The 22,994-nt window shown below is 35.2% G+C and overlaps 1 protein-coding gene across 3 annotated transcripts in view; it reads right to left on the reverse strand.

Moving 5' to 3' along the window:
- LOC132702962 (attractin-like protein 1) overlaps window positions 1–22,994 on the reverse strand; it is a 30,401-nt gene that overhangs the window by 4,495 nt on the left and 2,912 nt on the right. The window contains exons 7-18 of one of the 3 annotated variants that reach the window (XM_060671893.1): window positions 21,997–22,377; window positions 19,217–19,668; window positions 16,041–16,489; window positions 14,567–14,732; window positions 12,862–12,962; window positions 11,485–11,588; window positions 11,235–11,371; window positions 9,026–9,254; window positions 8,560–8,782; window positions 5,884–6,048; window positions 2,271–2,557; window positions 1–166 (exon numbers count right to left, since the gene is read on the reverse strand). In XM_060671893.1, the coding sequence (XP_060527876.1) occupies window positions 6–166; window positions 2,271–2,557; window positions 5,884–6,048; window positions 8,560–8,782; window positions 9,026–9,254; window positions 11,235–11,371; window positions 11,485–11,588; window positions 12,862–12,962; window positions 14,567–14,732; window positions 16,041–16,489; window positions 19,217–19,668; window positions 21,997–22,377 (2,855 nt within the window). In that variant the 3' untranslated portion in view covers window positions 1–5. Of the gene's footprint in view, window positions 1,591–1,694; window positions 2,558–5,883; window positions 6,127–8,559; window positions 8,783–9,025; window positions 9,255–11,234; window positions 11,372–11,484; window positions 11,589–12,861; window positions 12,963–14,566; window positions 14,733–16,040; window positions 16,490–19,216; window positions 19,669–21,996; window positions 22,378–22,994 lie in introns of all 3 variants that reach the window. The other 2 variants (XM_060671892.1, XR_009619002.1) reach the window with 2 other exon arrangements.

The raw sequence follows: 22,994 nt of genomic DNA on the forward strand, positions 1-22,994 counted from the left end.
CTCTATCATCCGTCGGGGTGCTGGCTCTGACTCTTCCTCGACTTGCCAGTCTTCGTTTCAGTCTTCATTTGGTCCACGCTGAGTTTGCGCGGGTTGCCCAATGTCACTAGCGCGCTAGCGATCGCCAAACCCGCCGACTGACCTTTGACCGTGTACGGTTCCCCGCCTTCGAAAAGTACGTTTTATAATCTGTCCCGCCCACTTGATCACTACAGCTGGACCCCAGAGCCAACAAGTATTAAGTCTATTCTATCTTAAATGAGTCTCATATCAAGCTTTTTCTATTATATACCTCGTTCTTTTCTTGTCAGAACGAAACAGTTTTTGGCCACGTCAATACTGATTACCGATGGAAAAACGAATGGTTTGATGCTCAAGATATCTCGAGCTACATTTTCCCCTGCATGCATCTACATAAAAGGACCCGCCAAACCTATTAAATTAAAGAATAACAAAACTTCCATTCCAATTGTCTAATGATTCATATGAGGAAAGACTCAATTTAACAACCTTGAAAGAAAGACGATTACGTGGCGATCTGGCGATCTAATTGAGACTTACAAGATGATACAAAACTATTACTCATGTGAACTGAACATCTTTCAAAATGACCCGAGGTCACTCCAAAAAATTAACCAAAGAAAAGACTGCCAAACTGCAGAGAAAAAACTTCCTATGCAACAGAGTTGCTGGTACACTATATACATACATATATTATATGTTTTTGTTAAGAAGGTTTTTTTTATATATATCTTTTTGATTAGACATTGTAAATTTTATTCATCAGCCGCATCGGGTTAACCACTTGCTGTTGTAAATAAATAAATAAATAAAAATAACATAAAATGTTTCAATAACCGACTAATTAACAAAAATGGTGGCAATACTTGGACAAACATGGCGCACACTAAGTATTATAAATACAGAATTATTTGGGGCTGAGTTAATAGTGTTTTGTGGTTTTCCTATTATATTCCTACAAAAATAGTATTTGTCCGTTTCTTGCCAAAACCAAAGAGTTTTAAGTAATGATTTACCCTGCAAAAACGAATCTGAACTTCACTAGGCAAGTACATATTATGTCCAAAATTAAGTGTGTATAACTTAATACTGTTTATGTGTCCGGTTTCCTCTGTTTTTGCATTGGAAGTTTTTTCGAAAACAAAACACCTGTAATAGGACTTACGAGGACTACCTTTTATATTTCGGGATTTGTCATAAAAAACTATATAAGCTATTTACAAATATGACTTTATTTTTTCTCAAAATATTCACTTTTGCATTCGATAAAATCAATCATTGAAGCACTTTTCCCACATCGAGTCGGGCACCTCCAAAACATGCTTTTTAAACGCATCAATCGCTTCTTCTGCTGTCAAAAATCGTTGCCCACGTAAGTTATTCTTAATACATGGGAATAAAAAGAAGTCATTAGGTGCTATAGGGTGGATGGCTCATCAAATCAACGTTTTCAATAATCAAAAAGTTCTTTGTTGGGTTTTCTAATTTCTTCGAAGACTTTCGGCAAACAAATGGTTGTGTACCATTCAGAATTGACTGTTTTACCTTTCACCAAAGTGGCCAGTTTTCCTGAAAAACAGGGCCTACTATTTGTTTCGAGATGGTTCGCGCACAAACAACTTTTGTGGGCTTTGTCTCACTTTGAGAGACCCACACAGTCGACTGCTGCTTACTTTGAGTTTTATATGCATAGATCCATTGCCTGTCACGATATCATAGACGTATTTGGAAGCACCACGATAGTATTTTTTTAGCATTTCCTTAGACCAGTTAACACGAGCTTTTTTTTGAGCTGATGTCAAATTGTATGGAATCCAAAATTGTATGTATGCTGGTCCCACTAATGCCCAAAGATATCCCAATGTCATGGTAAGTAACATGACGATCCTGCAAAATCAGTTTAAACACTACATCAATGTTTTCTTGGATTTTGAACGACCTTCACGAAATTCATTTTTATGAAAATTACGACCAAGACTGAAGTTCGAAAACCAGCGATAAACAGTACCCTAGATGGTGCTTTAACTCCAAAAGTTGTTGAGTTGGTCCACGCCTAAAGTTGTAAAAAATTATTCCATTCCATTTTTAACCGTCACAATTTTAATTTATCACAAAGAACATAAACAACACTCTTTCGCCAAAACCTAACCTCCAAATGTCAAACTTCCCTATAAAGACGTTAGTCGCCAGATTGCAGGACTAGTTTAAGAAAATCCCGAAATATAAAAGGCAGCCCTCGTATGCTTTACCCGTCGGCAATCGTATGAGAAGGCTGAGGACGGCAGCCCTGCTACCCGCGCACGGCTCTAAAGCGATTGGACTAGGCGCGTCCCGTTTCTTCCTTTTTTCGACCGTCATAGGTTCCGCGACGATCTCCGCCTGCCTCTTGACCTCGATCTCGACGAGGACCTGCGAGAACGGTCGCGACGCCATCTGCTCCATCTCGACGAACAGACGCTGCCGACGCCTGTACATGTCGTACCGCTGCTTGATCTTCCACAGCACAGCGGCGACCAGCAGTAGCAACAGAAAACACCTGAAATGGGGACGCGAGAACCCTATACACTTGTTAACATTTTAATTGGCCGTAACTTGTTTGTTTTTGGAGATATCGAGGTAAATAAAAAAACAAAATGTAGGGTTAGTGGCCAAGTTTTTTTCCAAGTGACAAAACACTATCAATTTTTTGCCATAAAGCCTACTTCATATTTTTTTTTTATCAATTTTAGTTAGTCCTATATGGGCATATTTTGGAGCCGATATTTACAGATCAAAAGAGATCATTATTTGCAACTCCTAGAACACCAAATAGAACAACATATGGAAGATTTACCCCTAAATATATCAGCGTTTATTATATGGCAGAAAGTTAATGTTGTGCAAGTAAAAAATTTTCTTAACATGGGTTGGATAGGGAACGGCGGAAGTATGCATTGACCAGTCAACAGCCCCGACAAAACTTTAATGGTTTTTTCTTTTGTGGACACACAAAAAATCACGTGCACAGAACTACTTGTAATAATGTCGTGGAACTTCGGCAAATGATTTCAGAGGCAATCAATCAGTCAAGAGACAATTCGGAAACGTTACTAAATGCAATTAGGATGTATAAGAAATGTGTTCAGGAAAATGGTAGTCATAATATTTAGAACAGTTAAAGAATTTTTTACTTTAGTGTGTCTTTTTGAGTGTTTTCGTTCTACTTTTAATTTGTAAATAATTATTGTTATTATATAAATTAATTATAAATTATATAAAAATTTCCTATTTTTGCCGATTTGTCAAAAACGAGTGAGCTAAAATATAAAGTGAGTTACATCATTGTAATGGGAATAAGATATTATACACATATATAATATATACTCTATTTTAATGTTCCATTAAAAAATATATGATGTAGGCTTATATGTCATACAGTTGATAGTGTTTTGTTTCACACATCACTTGGAAAAAAAACTTGCCTACTAAACCCACATTTTGCTCTTTTTTTACCTTGATATCTCTAAAAACAAAAAAGTTACAGCCAATTAAATTGTTATCAAGATAAATTGAACACATGGTATAGTGGAACATAACAGACATGTTGTTGGACATTGCGCAATATTTATTATATTAAGGAATTGATAGTTTTTTTTGTTTTTTAAATAAAACGTAAAATCTTCATTGCTGTCGGATTAATATTTAAGTTATATATTAACTATATATTTCGTTTTTGTGTGCCTTTTTCTTATCAATTTTACTGAATTCTCCAGGACTCTAAAAGAGATCTCCTTTAGAGTCCTGAAAAAGGCAATAAAATTGCCGAAACGCCCATTAGACATAAGGTAAAAAAACACACACACTCATGCAAAATATTAAAAGCTATTAAATCAGCAACGAACAAATATACAATTCACGTTTTCTTAAACAAAAACACAACTAAATAGGTTCAATACAATATTGTTTTGTTTTATTATATTCTGAGGCAATCGGTCAAGTCTAACAAATCTAAAACTTCTACAGACCATTCAGCAAAATCACTTTTTGAAGATATTGTACACCTGTTGTTACTCAAGTCATCTGGAAATAGTTCTAAATTTGTTTATTTAAAAAATGGTTGACGTTTCAGCCACCATCCTATTTGCTTCTTCAGAACTTAATTGAAACCGGCCCATATTGGTAAAAGGTAAAGAAAGATCTAGTTCGTGGTTAAAATTGTTTCGTTGCTTATAGATTTCTATGGATTCTCCGATTTTTCGTTGGTAGAAGAATTGATTACATGCAATTTTAGTTTTAATAAAAAATGATGTCTGTTTCATGATTGTGTTCAGTAACTGCTGATGAGTTTACTTGTCCTAGTCTTAAAGCTCTTTCATGTTCTTTGAAACTAGTTCATATTTTTCGTCTGGTCTCTTAAATGTATTCTTTGCCGCATATGCATGAAATGCTGTAAATCTCAAATGGAATTTTGTCTTTGACGGATCGAAGATGTGGAGAGATTTTTGGACAAGTGGTAAATCTGGTTTTGACGTTATATTTCTGAAGAATTTTTGATAGGTGGTCAGTGATGTTTTGAATGTAAGGAAGGACAACAGTGGCCAGTGCAGGGTTGCTTTCGGACTCGTTGTCTTTAGAAGGGGAAGTGTATTTTGTGATTGTTAGAGAGAAGAGCAGATGTAAGGTGTTAGATCTGATTCTCAATTGACAAAAATATCTAAGAATGGAAGATTATGATCAGTTTCTCATTCAATGGTAAAACGAATCTTACGGTGTATATTGTTTAAACGGCTAGGAAAATATCGAGGGGATCCTTGACCATGAGGCTAGATAACCAAAAGTATTATCAAATTAGCGTTTCCTTAATTTTGATTTTCGATGGAAACCGTCGTGAGCTTTCTTGTCAAAAGTTTTCTTAAACATATTCGCGATGACCTGCGTGAGAATTTATAGCTGCTCCCGAAGTTTGTTTAATAATTCGACCATTATAAGAAAAATACGTTCCACACAAGGATTTTTCAAATAAGTACGAGATTCTCGGATTTTAATATATCTGAAATAATGTTAAGAGTTGGATCTAATGTAATGGTTTTTAATTATTCAATTAAATCAAAGGAATTAAGCATGAAACTATAGAGACAATAGGTCGAAGGGGAAATCCTGGTTTGTGAACCTTAGGGAGTCCCTAGAGACTTAGAGAGAATCTTATAGTCACAAAGGTGATACATTTTTGCACGGATACTGATATAGAAGAAACATTAATAACAGATTTAAGGTTACATTCCATTACCTTCCACTTAGGATCTTTTTTAAGTTGACTCACGCCACCAACACGAAAAATATCAACAGACTCAAAGAACATGAAAGAGCCTTAATACTCATCAGCAATTACCGAACACAATAAAACTAAAGCAACGAATCAATCTTGTCCATCACTCAGGTCTGTGCCTTTCACCAATATGGGAATCGGTTTTCTGAGACGGTGTTCATACCACTCGTTTAGCTCCGCCCCTCTGAACATTAAACAGGTAGTATTACTGTGGAAGTTTCGTTAAAAAATATCCTTAAAAGATTTGTATATACCCTTCCCGATAATCTGAGGACATGGTTTATGCTATTCTTTTTTATTTAATTTTTCATTAAATTAAGAATGCTGTAAAAATTCTTCTTAAGTAAATTGTCACATAAATTTGTGGACATCATTTGGGTTCGCAAGCAATATTCGCCAAATAAATAAATATAACGACGAAATACATGTTTGTTTTCTAAATATTGGTTTTTAAAGAGGTTCTCTTTTAGTGGGGAACGACCGTACTCGGTTTACCATTTTCTCAAAAAAATATTTAGCTCAATGTCCAACATTTAACTCGCCCAGATGCGACTTACGATGAGAACGTGATGAAAAACTGCTGCAGGTTCAGCTTTGGGTATTGCGAGAAAGAGATCTGTATCAGTAGCGGAGACTCGAAGTCGTAGACGTACACATAGAACATGCTCAGGGTCATGTTATCCTCCACCCCGAAGTTGTATTCGGATTTGCCAAAACGATATCTGGAAGAACTCTGTGAGATTATTCCGGACGCTTCTGCGGCGGCGTAGGATGGGGGTAGTAGTTCCGGAACGTCCCAACTAAATGGTGAAAATAACGTGGCAAAAAATACAGTACTTTCAATAGAATGATTAAAAATAAAACTCATTATATAAATATCGTCGGCATACAAGACAAAGTGACCAAGTTTTGAGCTATCATATTTGCAGATTTATGAACAAATATAAAATTCAATTATTTTTTGTAAGTTTATTTTAGTGGAAATAGTTGTTGGTCACTTTCTCATGAATATAAAATCAATTATTTCTTGTGAGTTTATTTTAGTGGAAATACATATCGAAAGTAGGTTTTTGTTAATCTACTACCATAATATTTTTTTTAATTGTTTTATTAGTCATAATATAACAAGACCTATTATTTTACTACTTCGAATTTGTTCACCTAACATTTATTAACTATTTAAATAACAAATTCACGATTATAACAAATTATTAAACGATAATAATTACTACTAAGAAAAATTAAGTAGCATTAAAATAATCCTAACATTATACATCACTGCTTTCGAATTGTGCAGCTTCGGAGCACTTGTCTTTTATGGAATTATTACTTGATAAGTTCATGATACTCATTGGGAATAACTCCCGTTCGGCAAAGTTTAACTAACTCGTCCATTTTGTTTTTGGATATTGGCAATGGTTCTGAGTAGCACTTTTATAAATCTGATTCTTTCGGCGTACTACTGGGTCTACCCTTTACTTTTCCTCTTACATTTCGAACTTTGTATTCTTCATTCTAATTGTAAGTGAACAATATTCATTTTTCTGTTCCTTTTTCATATCGGAGTTGTTTGATCTTCTGCCATTCTACTCTTCGACCACTTTCGTCTCGAATTGTATTTTTTAATGTTGGTTTGCTGAGTTTAAGATTGATAAAATCATTGTAGGTCAGCTGGTGAACATTATAAGCACTTGAAATTTTATTTCTTCCTCTCTTGGATCATGCTATCATGATCATGATTTTGAATTGATTTCCGTTTCACTATTAACAGAATTGAAGAATTTCGTTTGCATGGTTTCGTTTGAATTTGAAATGCCCGTGCTCAATTTAAAGCTAAAATTTAATACATATATACATAGGTCTGTAGGTACTAAGCAACAAGGCACAACATTATTACTTACCAAAAGCTGGGATAAAGTATTTTTCAAATTTATAACACTTTTGAAGGTTTATGCAATCATAAAATATTATTTAAAATTCTAAATGTCAAACTACAATAAAACTGTTGACGTTAGAACAGACAGAAACGGATAGCAAAAATGCAGCAATTCAGGCAAGCAGTTTCTGAAATGTGGAAAATGCGTTGCCATTTTTGACTCGCACTGTTTGAGATGAGATTTCTTTATTTTAAAATAAATTTCACATTTTTTTTTGTTTTAATAGATACTTTTATTAATAGAAACAGAATTACCAAAAGCAACCAGCAATGCTTTTTTGCTGGCAAAAATATAGTATTTTTGGGTACCATTTTTAAACTGTAATACTATATGCTATAGTAGTATCAGCAAGCAGCACCAAACAGCAAAGCTGTTTGGTTGAATATTTGTTTATTACTATTATTATTATTAATGCTGGTTATAAAACAAATAAATTAATAATAATTAATAATAAAAATTAAATGTTTTATTCACACATTTGCAGGTTACATTAAATATTATTCAAATTTTCGGCGGTTATTAACAAATTACTGTTAAATATTATTGGAAAAATTAAAAGTTAATAGAAATTAAAAACTATTTACAAATCTTCAGAACTTAACTGAGGCTCAGTTTCAGTTTGAAACGCAGGAAAAATCCATAAGATTTGTAAATAGTATTACGGTAGCCCGTGGAAGTCTCGTAGAAAAATTAAAATTAAAATGAAAATATTAAACAACAAAAAAAATTAGACAAGGAGCTATTAATCATTGAAGGTAAATTGGTTTACCCGCGAGTATTTTAAGGAAATTTTATGTTCAGACAGCAAAATTAACAACTATATATTTTCCGAATAAATACAGTAAAATTTTTATTTTTTTAAACAAATATTACAGTAACTTAACAAATCTAATTTAAATATAGATAGTTTTTATTTAAATAAAAAGCATATTTAAATAAAAAATTCTTTTTATTTTTTATTTCATTTAACACTAGATTGTTTAACAATTTCGTCTGTTGTCATTGCTTTGCATTTTATTTTTTATCACTTTCTTTGTTTCTTTTTAAATTTTGATTATTTTTTTCTTCTTTTGCGTCCTTTTTAGCACCTTTTCGAATTTAATATCAAACGAATTCGTAAAAAATACCACACTTTTGGGGTAGTTTCTTCAGTTACCAGTTTTTTCAAAAAATACCTAATTTAAATATTTCCAAGAATATTCCCTCACGGGCATACCCGAAATATAATTTTTCTTTGAAAGCCGTAATTCAATTTGGCTTACTATTTTTGTTTTTTTTTTTGCAAATGAAACTCACCTAAAATTATTCGTACAGTTGTGGACGGTAAATATGGGCTTCTCCTCGAGCGAATTGTACCGCCTAATCGTGATATTCATTTTCGCCAACTTCGAACATGTCACGGAAAAGTCGACGTCGATGTCCGCCTTTATCGGCGAGTTTCGGAAGTTTATCTGGGTGTAATGCTTGTCCTCCTTCTTCGACAGGTTGAAAGTGAACTGGTAATCGATAGTCAGGTCGTCTAAAAAGACCGAATTAGTTATAATAGTAGTAATATACACACAGGGGACGTAAAAACTACTCTCAAATCCACTAATCTTATAAATAAAAAAAGAAGGAAAGGAGCAGAAAGAAAAGGATATAACTTGTCGCCAATCGAAGTTGCCTGGAGACCATCATAATATAAATCGCAGAACGATGATTGTTGAAGGTAAAACACATATTGTAAATAGGGTTTTAAATATGAAAACATCCCCGCACTTACAGTAACATGTGCCGTTGTTGTAGTGGTCGGGGTGATAGTGATTGTTGATGTCACATTTCTCGCACTGGTCGCCGGTCAGGCCTTTGGTGCGGCAGAGACACTTGCCCGTCTCCCTTTGACAGTCGTCAGCGTGGCCGCGACAATCGCACTTCTGACATTTGCCGCCGTTGACCGGACTACCCCAGTAGCCGGTCCGGCACTGCTCGCAGTGCGATCCCGTCGTTAAATCCTGAAACGCATTCCAATTGTCGAAAATAATAGCAAAAATCCCCCCCCCCCCCCCAGAAAATCGTTTTCGTTTTCTTCTAAAAATAGAGGCAAAAATAAATTCTAGATTAAATTAGTGAAAATAATTACTGTATAGCTTTATTTTTATTACCTACTTAAATTACTTAAAATTATTCATATAATATATCAATATATCAATTATTTGCAATATGGATATACAATTGTTCTGCTTTTTCTATATGTTTAACAGAATTTGCCCAACTTTTTGGAGGGATGTTAAAAACTTCGGTTTCTATAAGTTTAAGGACATTGGAGTTAACACGGTGAAAAACATTGTTACGACGAATGGAAGATTTCAGTTACAGATACAGTGGTAAGGTGGAAGCCTTAAAACTGTATGCCCCAGATTTTTTGCGTAATTATCACAGACGTATTTCTTTTGAAGGTGCAAGCTTTGTAGAACCTCATCTTTATCAAATTTGATAAAGACACGGTGTTGTCGAAACAATTGTCATGTCAAAATATAAAATTTCGTGAAAATCTGAACTTTTAGTTCTTATTTATTTTGATAAATGGATTTTCATCAAGTAAAAGCCATCTCAGTTCAACCTTAATAAAGTATTATTATTCACAATTTCATAGGTGTCCTGGGGTTTCAAGCTGTCACATCAGTCTGTTGACAGGATGGTGAGCTTTCTGATGGCATTGAAAATGTATTTAGTCCCGCTTTTCCAACGATTCTCCCCACAATACTGCATGCGTCTAATATAACTGAGTTTAGGTTCTAGATTTAACCTCTTCAAACTTTCATTCAGAGTTTTTGGGACTTCGCCTGCCGCTCCGATTATTACCACTACTTTCTCCATCTTCCATATTTTCTTAATTTTATCGACTAACGGCTAAGTATTTATTTATTTTTTATGTGTTTTTTTCTTATATTGTTGGGGAGGGGTACAGCGATGTATTGAATTGGGAAAATGCAACAATGGATTGCTTATGTCGATTCACTCATTCTTAATGAACTATTTTGCAGCCAGGCAAATTGTGTGTTTTATTGAAATAAACGTAGTTACCTATTTAGATTAGAAATCATCGCTCGTGATCATTTCAAAATTTGAAATGAAAAATAAATTCCATTTTATTATATTTAAATTCATTTAAAAATAAGGCATTGGATTTCAAGAAAATATACAAAGACCGTCGAAAATCAAATTTCGATATTAAGTTTATTTTTTTTCTGAGTCAAATTTCACGCATGTTGCGTATATATACCTCTATCAAAAATTTATTTTTCTTATTTCGTATCTAATTCTAAATTTTGTGGTTTAACTTTAGACAGTTTTGTTTTTGAAAAATCACAGAGGAAAAAAATCTAGTGGAATAGTATCTAGAGATATTGCATACCATATTTAAATATTCACGCATTTGTCGATCAAAATGGGGCGAAGCACGATCCTGTCTCGCATATCAATCTGATTAGGATTTGGGAAAACTGCGACACTAGGAGCTATGTCAGTTTGAAGATATTGTAAATATTGATATCAGAAAGATTTTGATTGAAGAAATAAGGCCCAATAATTTTGCTGTGTGCGATTTTCTCTCATCCGTATGGAATTGTTTGTACTCTACTACAATTTTGTTTATTTATGGTATCATCACCGTACCATCACTGAATAGTATCTGACGATGAAAAAATTCTTTTAATATGCGCAAAGCTGTTCGTTGGTTAACATCATTATTTGGAGTTTCTTCAGAAGATGCTCGATGGGGATTTTCCTCAACTTCTAATAAAATGTTTAATATTGTGTTCTCATTAGTTTTTGGATGATGATTTTTGATTTTTAAATGGATTTGTTCCATGCCGTTCACTCTATGTAAATTTTCTAACACGCACTATATCACAGACGTTAAAAACATATTTATAGTGCATAAAATAAAAACGATGGAACAAGTAGTTAAATATATGGAAAATATTGAGTACCTGGCAAGTGTCGCACTGGCTCGTATTTGCCAGGCAGCTGGCGTGTCCGTTGCACTGGCACAGCGGACACGACGTGAAATGCCACCGTCCCTCCGGACAAGTGCTCGAAGGTAGAGACTGCGTATGCAGAGTCGGACCTACAGTGATAACAACAATATTAAGGCACGCACCCCTGTAATACGCTGTATATTATGTATATTAAAGATGAAATTTATCAACGTCATTAGTGTTAAAATAAAAAAGAGGGTACCTGTATCTCCGCCCGGAATGCACTCTCCTAAACCGGTCTTGGATCCGTCATCGCACCACCCGCAGGCGGGGTCGTCCCTACACTTCGTGCAGGTCTTGTAAAAGCTACCGACAGAAATAAAATTAGCGGAAAACTAGTGTATTTTATTTTTTTTTACTGCAAAAATATATTGCGTTAACAACTAAAGCCTTAAACAGCCTTTCCTTAGACTGGGGTAGAAAAGGTCGACTATTTTGATTCATGAAAAATATATCGATAAAATAAAATAATAATATTAATGAAAATAGGTGTATCAATTGTATTCTAGATTTTTTTTCTTGATCTCATAATTACGTCAAAATTATTGTGGTACATTTCGAGCTTGAAAAAGCTTGAAAATTTTCACCAGACGAGCAGTTGCCAAGAAACCAAGTCAACATTAACAGGTTTTTGTGATAAATACGTTTTTGTTTTGAAATTGTATAACTAAAAAGCAAATCAACATACAAACAAAAATACTATTGATTTTTAAAGGGAAGAAAATATTTTTTATAAAGTTATTTTTAAAAAAATTATTCAGTTAGTTATTATTTCATTTTTTTCCAATCAATGGATCAAATCCGTGTTACCCAACATATAAAAATATTATATAACCAATACAATCATCAAAACTAATTTTAAAAATAACAATTATGTTCTACAATTGAAAAATCTTTATTTACAATATTTTACACATTAGTAATACTGATACTAATACGTAAAATATTATAAATAAATAATTTTAATAGCAAAAGTGGAAAAAATTGAAAACTTTCAGGCAGAGCTTTTATTTTTTAAACAATTCAATTTCCTGAAACTTTCACGATTTTCTTTCGTCATTCTGAATATATAAACAAAACAGTCAATTCTTTTTGTCCAGTCTACCTTTTAAAAAGCATTATTTTTAATAGTGAAATGATACGGCAGAAAGCAAATAAATTATTTACTAAATTATCCCCTTTTCTAAGCAACGCGTTTACTGCAAAGACGTGCCCTTAGATCTATTAATAACCTAAACGGCCAACCCAACTTGAACAGAACGCACGTTTTCGCGGTTTTTAAAAAGTTATTTAGGTGGGAAATACGCAACCAAATTGAAAGTAAACAAAACAATCGATATCTAGTGGTATTAGTAGTAGGAATATGCAACTTCTGCACCCACCCTTCCGTTTCTGCTACCTCAACATCTCCCCCCGGGGGGCCGCAAGAGTTAACTATTCTCACTACTACTCGAAACCAGTTTCAAAACAAGCCGATCTAAGATGGTGTGCTAAGAAGGTGTTTTTTATCCGAAACGTTCGACTGGGAGCAAAACCGCTCAATTACGAAAAACCACGAAAAACTATACAAATATATAACCTGCACTGGGAATTTTCATCGCTGTCCCTGGTTCTGCACTTTGACCCGATCGTTGTCCATTCGCGACACTGGCCGTACGGAAAGCTTGACGTGTAGGCGTTCTAAAGATAAAGGATATAGCGTTGTTCGATATACTTCAGAATTATTGCTATAAATGACTATTCTGATAACTACATTTGCATTCTTAAAATGCAGTTTTTATTGCTTCTATCGACACAAATTCCTCAAGAAGTTGACTCGCATCAATATTATTTCGCTTCCAACTGAACTGATAAACGAATCTTTCTTGAGATATTTTTGATCTTAGTGTTTGATTAACTTCAATTTCGAAAAGGACCGTCCGCTACTAGCTACCGAAGGCACTGCGTCTGTATTACCTTTATCGTCTTGCTTATATTTTGATTGTTTCTGTAAATACTAAAACTAAACGTTTCGATTTGGAATAGTGCACGCAATTTCTTTGTTATAAGAAAAAATGACTAGCTTTTCAGTGCCTCTGGTGGTTTTAAGGTTAATTTTAGTCTTGTTTCTGTTGCTTGCTTTTGTACTCTTGTGGCTAATATCAAAAACAAAGTTTAGAAAATAACCGAGTTTTTCTTTTGCTGAGGTTTGCTGTGGTGTTAAAGCCAAAACTAGTGACTAAGTTTATGTTTATAGAAAATTTAGTCACTAGTTTTAAACCAAAATAATATTGTAATCAGCTTAAATTTTTCTAGTTTTTAACATCCAAATGGAATATTAAATAAAATGTAAATGATTCAACAAAAAAAAAAAAACAAAAAGCATTTTTTTGTAAACTAGTTGAAACTTCTTCCTCAGGTAAATTTTTAATTTTAAAACATTAAAAGTGAATTTAAACTCTAAGACTTTATGCATATGCCACTGCTATGCAGTGGTTGTTTGTTACTGGTCAAAAAATCAAGTCTCTAAAACTAGAATTAACTTTTTGAAATTACAGGATTTCGGAGCAGAAAAAGACTAGCTCTGATCAAGAAAGCTCACAAAAAGTTATAGACAAAGCTTTGAAAAACAAATCTGAAAATCACCTCTTAAAACATTTTAATTTTGATGCAGTAAAGGAACGTCTTGGCCTTTACCAGCTGATGTTAAAATTTGCCCAGATTAATGATTTCTTGGAGGGAAAACCAGACTATGCAAAATTGATCCCGGTCTATACTCTGAAGCTGCGGAACAGTCTAACTCTCGTGTATGTTTTTGTTTATGGCTTTCATTGTTATCATATAAAGCAAGGACAATTACAAACTGGCGTAAATAAACGTAAATAAACCTAACCTATAATTCTCGACCGATAACCTGAGAATAACACTACGACATGTGGGCTCGCTGTATCGATCAAAAAGCAGCGGTATGTCACAACTTGAATTATTTATTGCAAGTTAAATATTGAGTTTAGGTATACATAAACAAATGTATTAAAGAAAAAAATGTATGCCGCTAAATTTTTTTTTAATAAATTAGGGATTAAATTATTGTTTAAAGTTATGGTTGTGCTTAATATGAAAATAGTAATAATATTCGAAATATCTTGAACAAATTTCTTGAAAGAATTAAAATTATCGATAGCTATCGTTTCCAATTAGTTTGCCGTCACTGTATTTGCGCATCACAACAACAGCAATTTAATCAATGACTTATGGGGTCCCTTCTGGTTGGTCTGTGTCTACCACCCCTCCCCTATGGTTACCTTGTCGACGCACCGTCCTTCGTTCTGGCACCATATGCACTCCTCCTGAGTACAGTTTTTACACGACGTATACTCCGAGCACACCTTTTGGCACTGCGCCGGCTCGTTGGCCTCCGCAGTCGAATTCGGTTGCGAAGTGACGCACTTGGCGTGCTCGTAGCGCCACCTGTCAGAGGGAATTCGATTTTCTTTTTCTGTTTCTCACCGATATTGTTAGACATAGAGCGGTTTCGGAACAATCCTAGCTGGCTTTGTTTTTAAGATATCCGAAGAAACAAAAAATACAGATCTTTTACAGAGTCCATCGGCGTTCTCAGTTTTTTTGTAATTTTTAAGATACGAGCAAATGTATATCCAATCACCTTTACAATCAAAAGTCTTTTTCATATCAAATTGTATCAACTTTGAAAACATTAGAGATATTTAATCTAAATAATGCATTTGTGTTCAAAAAGCAGGTGTTCCAAATCCTATTTGAAAAAAAAAAAGACCACTATTATCTTTTCTTTTTTTATACTTTTTATTTTCCTCCTTATATATACCTCCTTACGTTTCGCCAATCAATCCTCTTGGCTTCCTCGGAGCTTAACTAAAGCTGCTCTGCATTCTACTCTGTACCTGTTTTAACTGTGATTTTTTATGTTTCGTATTGCTTGTTTTTACTGGCGATTAATTAATACTATAATAATGAAATTTTTATATTAATTAGATGATCATGAATTTATTGCATCATATTTTTTATATATAATAACAAGTCATTCGGATAGAACCTACAACTAAATCATATCCACTTCTAAAATTTCTCTATAAATTCTTTTTTTTTTTTGGCACAATAAACACTTTTTTGATTAATGTTTTAACTTAACACTAAATACCGTTTGTCTTTAAAATTTAACGAATATTTGAATTTGAATATATAAATAATGTAATGTAAAAATATGTAAAAATAAAATCCTTTCAGTTTTTTATTTTTACATTAAAATAGGTGAATCACATGCATAAAACAAATTAAAAGTCTAGTTGGCAGGCTTTGGAATATTGGATGCAGGATTTTTTAAAGGATTTTTCCAGTTTTAAATTGAATTTCATTAGCTGCAATGGCACTTTGTTTAGGATAGACCCGACATTTGAAATGATTTTCTCTTTTGGTTGGTGCGATGTGTGCACAGTGTTCGGAAGTTGAGAACAGTTGAATGGTTTCACTTGTGCTGCGGTTAGTTTTTCGAATTCTAATTTCAATTTCACTTAGGCTAAACGAACATGAAACCGGACATAAAGTCTTATTTGAACTTCAGGTATTCACCAATATGGAAATCAGTCATTCATGTCCCTCCTCTACCCCCGCCCCCTCAAACAGTATATAATCAGTTAAGCTCTGAAGAAGACAACGGGATGATTGACGGAGCAGGAGGAATCCGGAATTAGTAAAAACCCGTGCCTCTCCGTAGCTCCAGCACAAATATGGATGACTCACCTACAAAACGGTTGGTAAGTACAAGCGGTGCACGTGTGCAGTTGCCTGCAAATCGGTCTCGGGTCTGGCGGACAGAGGTCGCCCCTAGCGTACGTCATCAAAGCGGTGTCGGTCGCGTTGTTGTTGTTAACGTTGCTACCGGCACGGCAACGTTTGTGGTGGACGCACGCGCTGCCGCACCAAACGCACTCGGCCGTGGTGTGCGCGCAACTCAAACAGTCCTCCATCCGCTGACATTTTTCCGTATTGGACACGATCGCCTGTTGGATCGACGACCTGTTTTTCTCGGGACATCGCGTCAACGGACTGTCTTCTTTCAGTACTTCCTTCGGGAAACTCATCACCGCCCAGCAGCGAAGGTTTTTTATGTCCCACACGCACTTGACGCCGGGCCGCGTCGTCAGGCAACTGCTCGAAGTGTTAAAGGACTGACAATTGCCCGGGGTGTACTGGAACGTTTAAGAAAACGTTGTCGCACGCCACTGGTGATAATCCCGGAATCAGAGGTAAGAATACGAGATGTTTTATTTTAAAAGCAAGGGTTGAATAAATAAAAATTAAAAATGCAAATCATTTATTGTACGACCGGGCAAGCTGTAAGAATTAAATATGGCCGAACAGGTCCGTACTTTGTTTAGAATTTAATTATTTGGGGTTTTGTTAGGAAAGATAGTAAACAATATTTATTTAATTATGTATATATTTATGTTTAAATCTAAAATAAAATTACAGATTATTTTTATTACCTACTTAAATTACTTAAAATTATTCACATAGGATCACTATCGCTATCATCGCCTGTTCTAATTATTATTTGCTCTATATTATTTACAATATGAATATACGATTGTTCTGCTCGAGAAAATGTCAGCATCGCTTCTTTTTTCCTCACTGAAATGGGAATATTCACAATTTTCCATCCAGTTGATGTTGGAATTTTCGTCCATGTGGTCGTTCCTTCTAAAGATGCTTGCTTGCTGGCACCACGTTCAATGAGAGTCAAATAAACATTGTTTATAACTTCCTTAATCTCAATAGAATAGTGTTTTCTACATTTGGGCGGGAGCATCTCCTGAGATACACTAGACTCGCACATATTTTGCATAATTCGCACACGATTCAACACACGCTGTATTACACACGAAATAAGAATGATTACTAACTTAAACTAAGTAGTATATCATACCAAAGAATATTAAACACAGGTAGGTATAAAATTATATTCTATTAGGGAACACAATTTTACCTGATTTAAATTCCGAAAATTTAGGTAATAATCTTGTTGCATAGTATGTTAATGACCACCCTTGGATAATCTTATATCTATACCTTACCTCTTGGAATTTTTATTTGAAACGTAAATGGACCCTTTTAAATTTTAACTGATTTAACGAGTAGTTCAAATGTACCACAGAGTTTCCTTCACACACTTTTCTAATGAAGTTTGAAAATATAAAATTCTCAAAATGTGGAAAATTACCTAAGCAGTCGGCGATACCTAAATTGTTGTCTTAATTTGGCAAGAAGGGGCAAAATTACATAATTTGAGTTTCGCTAACAAAACCATAGATTGGATATCAAGTTTTTTAAAAGGCAGGAAACAAAAGGTAACACTTTTTAACTGTATATTAAAAACCATTGGGGTCTTATCTGAAGCACCCCAAGGAGTTCATTGTTCACCACTTTTGTTTTGGTTAGTTGATCTTAAATTATATTATATATTTACTATTACTTACAAGAAGATATTAAAAGCTTCATAACTTAATAACCTCACATTAAATATTGATTAGATCTTCATTTTGCAATAAAAAACGGAATCCAATTTTACAATAAATCAGGTTCACAATCAAGGTGTAATTTTTACATAAAATGTTGAAGATGGCACATAGCTCAAAAAAGTCTCAAGCTCTTAGATTTCGCCTTGAGAAATTTGACATCACAAAACTTGAATATGCAACACTAATTTCAGAACTAGTTTTTGAGGTAATGTAATTTTAAGTTGGGAATACCAGTTGCAAACTTTGAATGTTGAATTATATTACCCAACGCCACGAACTACCAAATAGAATCAGCCCAAACATAGCGCAACCTAGGTTGAGAATCTTTCAACCTTTTAGTATACATTTTTATTATGCAAATTATTGCTGTCACGATCCGTTTGATAGAGCTTTACAATTTACACGGTCACGTGACCCTTTCCGAAATTACGTTCACTTTTCTTGCATTTTTGTTGTTGTTATTTTAGCCTATATCTAGATTTTTTCTTTTTTACGCCCATTGCGTTCAACACAGAAAAGAAGAGTAAGGTCGGTGAGCACTGGGGAACCTGAAGGCACCATTTTGGAGAAACTTGTTGTTCATTGTCTTTATAAATAATCTTTGTTATTATATGGCTTCAAATTCGCGTATAACACAACCTTAGTCTCGTTTAGTAATAAAACATTGGCTGCATTGAAACAAAATCTCAAAAAATGTATTTCTCCAAAACTTTGATTATTCCGGTAGATCATAGGCTCGGTGCGATCATAGGCTGCACATGTGAGTTCATTGTTCTCGGATCTCTCGACTGTTATATTTATTAGACTTGACATGTTAAAAATGTTCTATGTTTCCACTCTAAGCTACCATATGGAGCCGCTGCACAGAATTATGCCTCTGCATTTATCTGTACTAATCTTGAAATTCCTAAATTTAAATTAACCAAATGCAAAAAAAAATATCCGGACTTCAATTTCTATAGAATAAAAAAACACAATTTTAAAGATTTTAAAAAATTCAAGAAAAAATATTTTAATATGTAACAAAGGTAATAATCTGCATATTTTAAAATACCTGTTTATCATAATATGTCTGCAACATTTTTTATTCCAATAATTTATTAATATTTGCGTTTTATGTTTTTATTTTACATTTCTTTGCTATTTATGTTACTTGCTTGTAAAATTGTACAAACATACTCGATAAAATTCTATTCTATGCTATTCTATTAAGTGTTAATTTTTCCTATCTTTATAACATATATTATTTATGCCTATAATGGGAAGATCCCGAAAATCCCAAAAATAAAAATAAAAATATTGTTGGCAAAATATTTTGGTTTGTCTTGTTGCCTGAATCTCTTGGAGTATCAAATAACGAAAATAACGACTCACTGGTATGGTGTAAAATCATCTCACCTTCAACATGTCGGACAGCATTTGACCGTCGAAGCCGCCGTAAATGTAAAACGATCCCTCGAAGACGACGCCCGAATGTCCGAACCTGGCCAAGTCCGCGTGGAGGTCCTTCCGTATGGACATCACGGTCCACGTGTCGCACAGTACGTCGTAGGCGAGCAGTTCGGCGCTATAGCATTTCGCTCCGAAGCTGTGTGACGTGTCGTTGTGGGTGTTGCCGCCAAACACGAGCATCAAACCGCCCGATATGAAACTAGCGGTGTGCAAGAAGCGGGCGGACGGTGCGTCCGCCAGCAGCGTCCAAACCCGATCGTCCGGTTCGTACGAGTACAAACTTTTGCTGAGCAACTGCGCCGATTCGCTTTCGGATATCACGCCCCCGTAAACGTAAATCTTCTCGGTCAACGCGTCCCAGCTGGCGGTGTGTCCGTAACCTCCTTTCACGGGATAACCTTTAAACGCGTCAGTAGTTCAAATGAACGTGCCTCTCCGAATTGCCTGGACGTACACGAACAGACTTGCGCGATTCATTTAGAACTTCACACCACTCAAGTTAGGTATGCCAATAGTAACACTACATCAAGAAATACAAACTTGGAAATGAAAAGCACTTCATGGTAAAGATCCCCTAACATTCATCACCACAGTGGCTTCATAAGAGCTATCTTTATCCTGAAACTGAGGGCTTTATGCTCGCAATACAAGACAAGGTAATTAGAACTAGAAATTGTGAAAAACATATAGGAAATGTAGCAATACTGGAGAATCGATAGAACACATCATGGGTGGGTGTAGCGCACTAGCAGATAATATTTATTTAGGAAGGCGCAATCAACTGGAAAAATCATACGCCTGCATGTTACAAATGTGAACCAAAATCGATTCTCGAAAATAGGTCACATCTGCTATACTGGGATCGTCCGGTACTAACAGTTACAAGGTCGCTCACAACAAACCAGATATTTTCCTCATTAATAAACAGAAAAAAAGTAACAATCAATGATATTGCTATACCGTTGATCCACAATTTGAGATCTACGGAAGCTGAGAAGGGTCGAAAATATAAGACCTGGCTATCCAGCTAAAACAAGTCTGGCGTCTTAACGAAGTAACCAAATGTCCATTGGTTATGTCAACAAAGGAAATTGTTGCAAAGAATTTCAAATTATTATACGTTTGTGGTGTCTAATTTACCTATAACCCTCTTCAAGGAAAACCCGAATACCATACTTAGCAATTTGGGGAATCCCAATAAAAATTCGACTCCATTTAGTTGTCAGAACGACGCGACGCACAGTAGTTCATTTTCTTTCTAGCTTTATTTGTCAGAAATATACGTGAATAATGTTCTTTTATGTGGAGTTGTTAAATCGTTAAATGGTATAAAAGGGAAATTGCTGGGATGGATCAAGGACTACCTTTCATGTAGAACATCCGGGTGAGGATAAATGGCTGCCTCTCTTCAGATTGGGAGGTTTTGAGTGGAGTGCCTCAGTGATCAGTGTTGGGACCCCTGTTATTCATAATCTATGTCTCTGACTTTGCTGAGCACACGATGTGCAACGTTAGTATGTATGCTGACGATACTAAGATTATTGGAGACCCAACTTTACAACATTGTGGCCTAGTTAAAGATTTAGCTGAACTGGAAAGATGGGCAAGGGACTGGCTGCTACGTCTCAATGCACACAAATGTACAAGTCTACATATAGGTTATAACAATCCTACAAGCACGCCTACGCTTTGCACGGGATCATCTGAATTGGAAATTGGACCAATGGGGGCTCTGCTCTGTTCTCAGATGAGACCAAAATATGCCTTTTTGGTAGAGACCGCCGAAAAAAAGTTGCAGGACGGTACAATGAAGAGCAGAGCCCTTATGGAGGTGGTTCCTGCATGATATGTTCAACAGGTACTAGGTACATCGAAGGTATTTTATCAGATCACGTGGTACCAGATGTCGACTACATTGGCCAGCATACAGTCCCGACCTCAATCCGATGGAATATTAATGGGATGAACTAAAACGGAGAATTCGAGATAGACTTCGTACCCCAACCTCGATCCAAGAGCTTATTGTTGCAGTAGCGGAAGAGAGGCTTAACATTCCATAAAAAAAAATAGCGAACTTATTAGATCCATGCGTAATTGATTAAGAGATGTCATACCCATTATTAAAAAATAAGTGTTGAGTTGCTAATTATCAATAACCCTATTTGTTTTTAGCAATAAAAAAAGTTAATTTGACTCGTGCCGTTAAACCTAAAAAGCAAATATACATTTTAATCAATTTAAACTCGTATGTTCAATTGTCCTTCAAACAGCATATTTTTTTTATCTGATCAATAGTTTAAAAAAAATGAAATTCAAGTCAAAGTTCACAACGAGCCGATTTCTATGCAGGCCTTTCACTAGTATAATACCCTAATTAATAACGATATAAACCATGAATTCCTCAAATTGCCCTATTCCTCCTATTTTGTTCTTAAATTTTTCAAAAAACTTTCACTTATTTTACTCTACTATCTGTGTATACCTGTTCCTAGTGTTGAGGCTGGTCAATTAACCACTTTTTAATTGCCTCGTCATCTTGCAATTGTAGAGTGTTATCTATCATTATTTAATAATAAATTGTAAGGAACACCCGAATATGATACTTAGCAATCCGGGGGGGAATCCCACAATTCCACAACCTTTTTGGGCGAGAGAATAATTTTCCTTGATCTTAATCTGTTTGTGCATATCCAGCTAATACCCCCACCATCCGACCCCCGCCTTACCGCTCGTGTTCACGATGTGCCATTCACGCGTGCCGAAGTAATACTCCTGCACTGTATTGAGATACCCCAAATGGGGCGAATGGCCGAAAATGATCACCATCTTGTCCGCTTTTTTGTTCGTGTTGTTATTGACGATGGTGGCGGTGTGACCGGCCGATTTTAACGGGCCGCACATCAGGAAACTGCCGTTACACGATTCCGCTTTCACCGTTATGTTCTCCCAAATTTTCGCGCTGATATCGAACGCCCACAGCTCGGAGGTGGGCCCGCGGTTGCCCATCACGCCCCCGTAAAGGAAGATCTTGTCGCCGTAGATGACCGTGGAGTGACCGTAACGAATCGACGGACCTTCCTTGACGTGAGGCGTCTCCCACACGTTGCCTGCGTTTGAAGGATTTTTTAGAATACGTCAATAAACGGGGCGCAGCCTGAAGTAGTTCGTACAATGAAAGGGGCAAAGTTCGACGCAACTAGAATGTTGGGAGGCAAAAAAAAAACAACTTGTATCCATGGTTAACCTACCTTAAAAGGCATGATGTACTCACAACTCTTTCTTTATATTAACTTATTGGTTACATTTATTAAAAAAAATCAATTATTTAGAGAAACTATGGTTCATATGAAAATATGCACGGTTCATACTAGAAACGGAGAAAATCTGCGGATCCCAGTTCATGGCTACACTTTTTTTTGATAAGGTACTATACAATAAATGAATGTGATAAATTAAAAAAAATAAATGGTCAGATACTTAAAACTCAAATGCTTGTTTCAATTTCAATAACGCTTTGTGATTGTCGAAATTAACATGAACCATATAGCTACTAGACATATAGAGGCCCTGCCTCTGCTGACAGTACGGGAACTCATAAAGCAACAATGTAATTTTTTTTTGCGCTTGGGCGAGAATTAAAATTCCGTTTTTAATTTTCAGGCAAAAGGAGGAGTTAAAATGTGGAGAACCAGTGCAGAATTGCAGTAAACGCGTATAATTCTGT

This window comes from Cylas formicarius, unplaced genomic scaffold, assembly GCF_029955315.1.
Source record: "Cylas formicarius isolate icCylForm1 unplaced genomic scaffold, icCylForm1.1 PGA_scaffold_6__28_contigs__length_40554024, whole genome shotgun sequence".
NCBI lineage: Eukaryota > Metazoa > Arthropoda > Insecta > Coleoptera > Brentidae > Cylas > Cylas formicarius.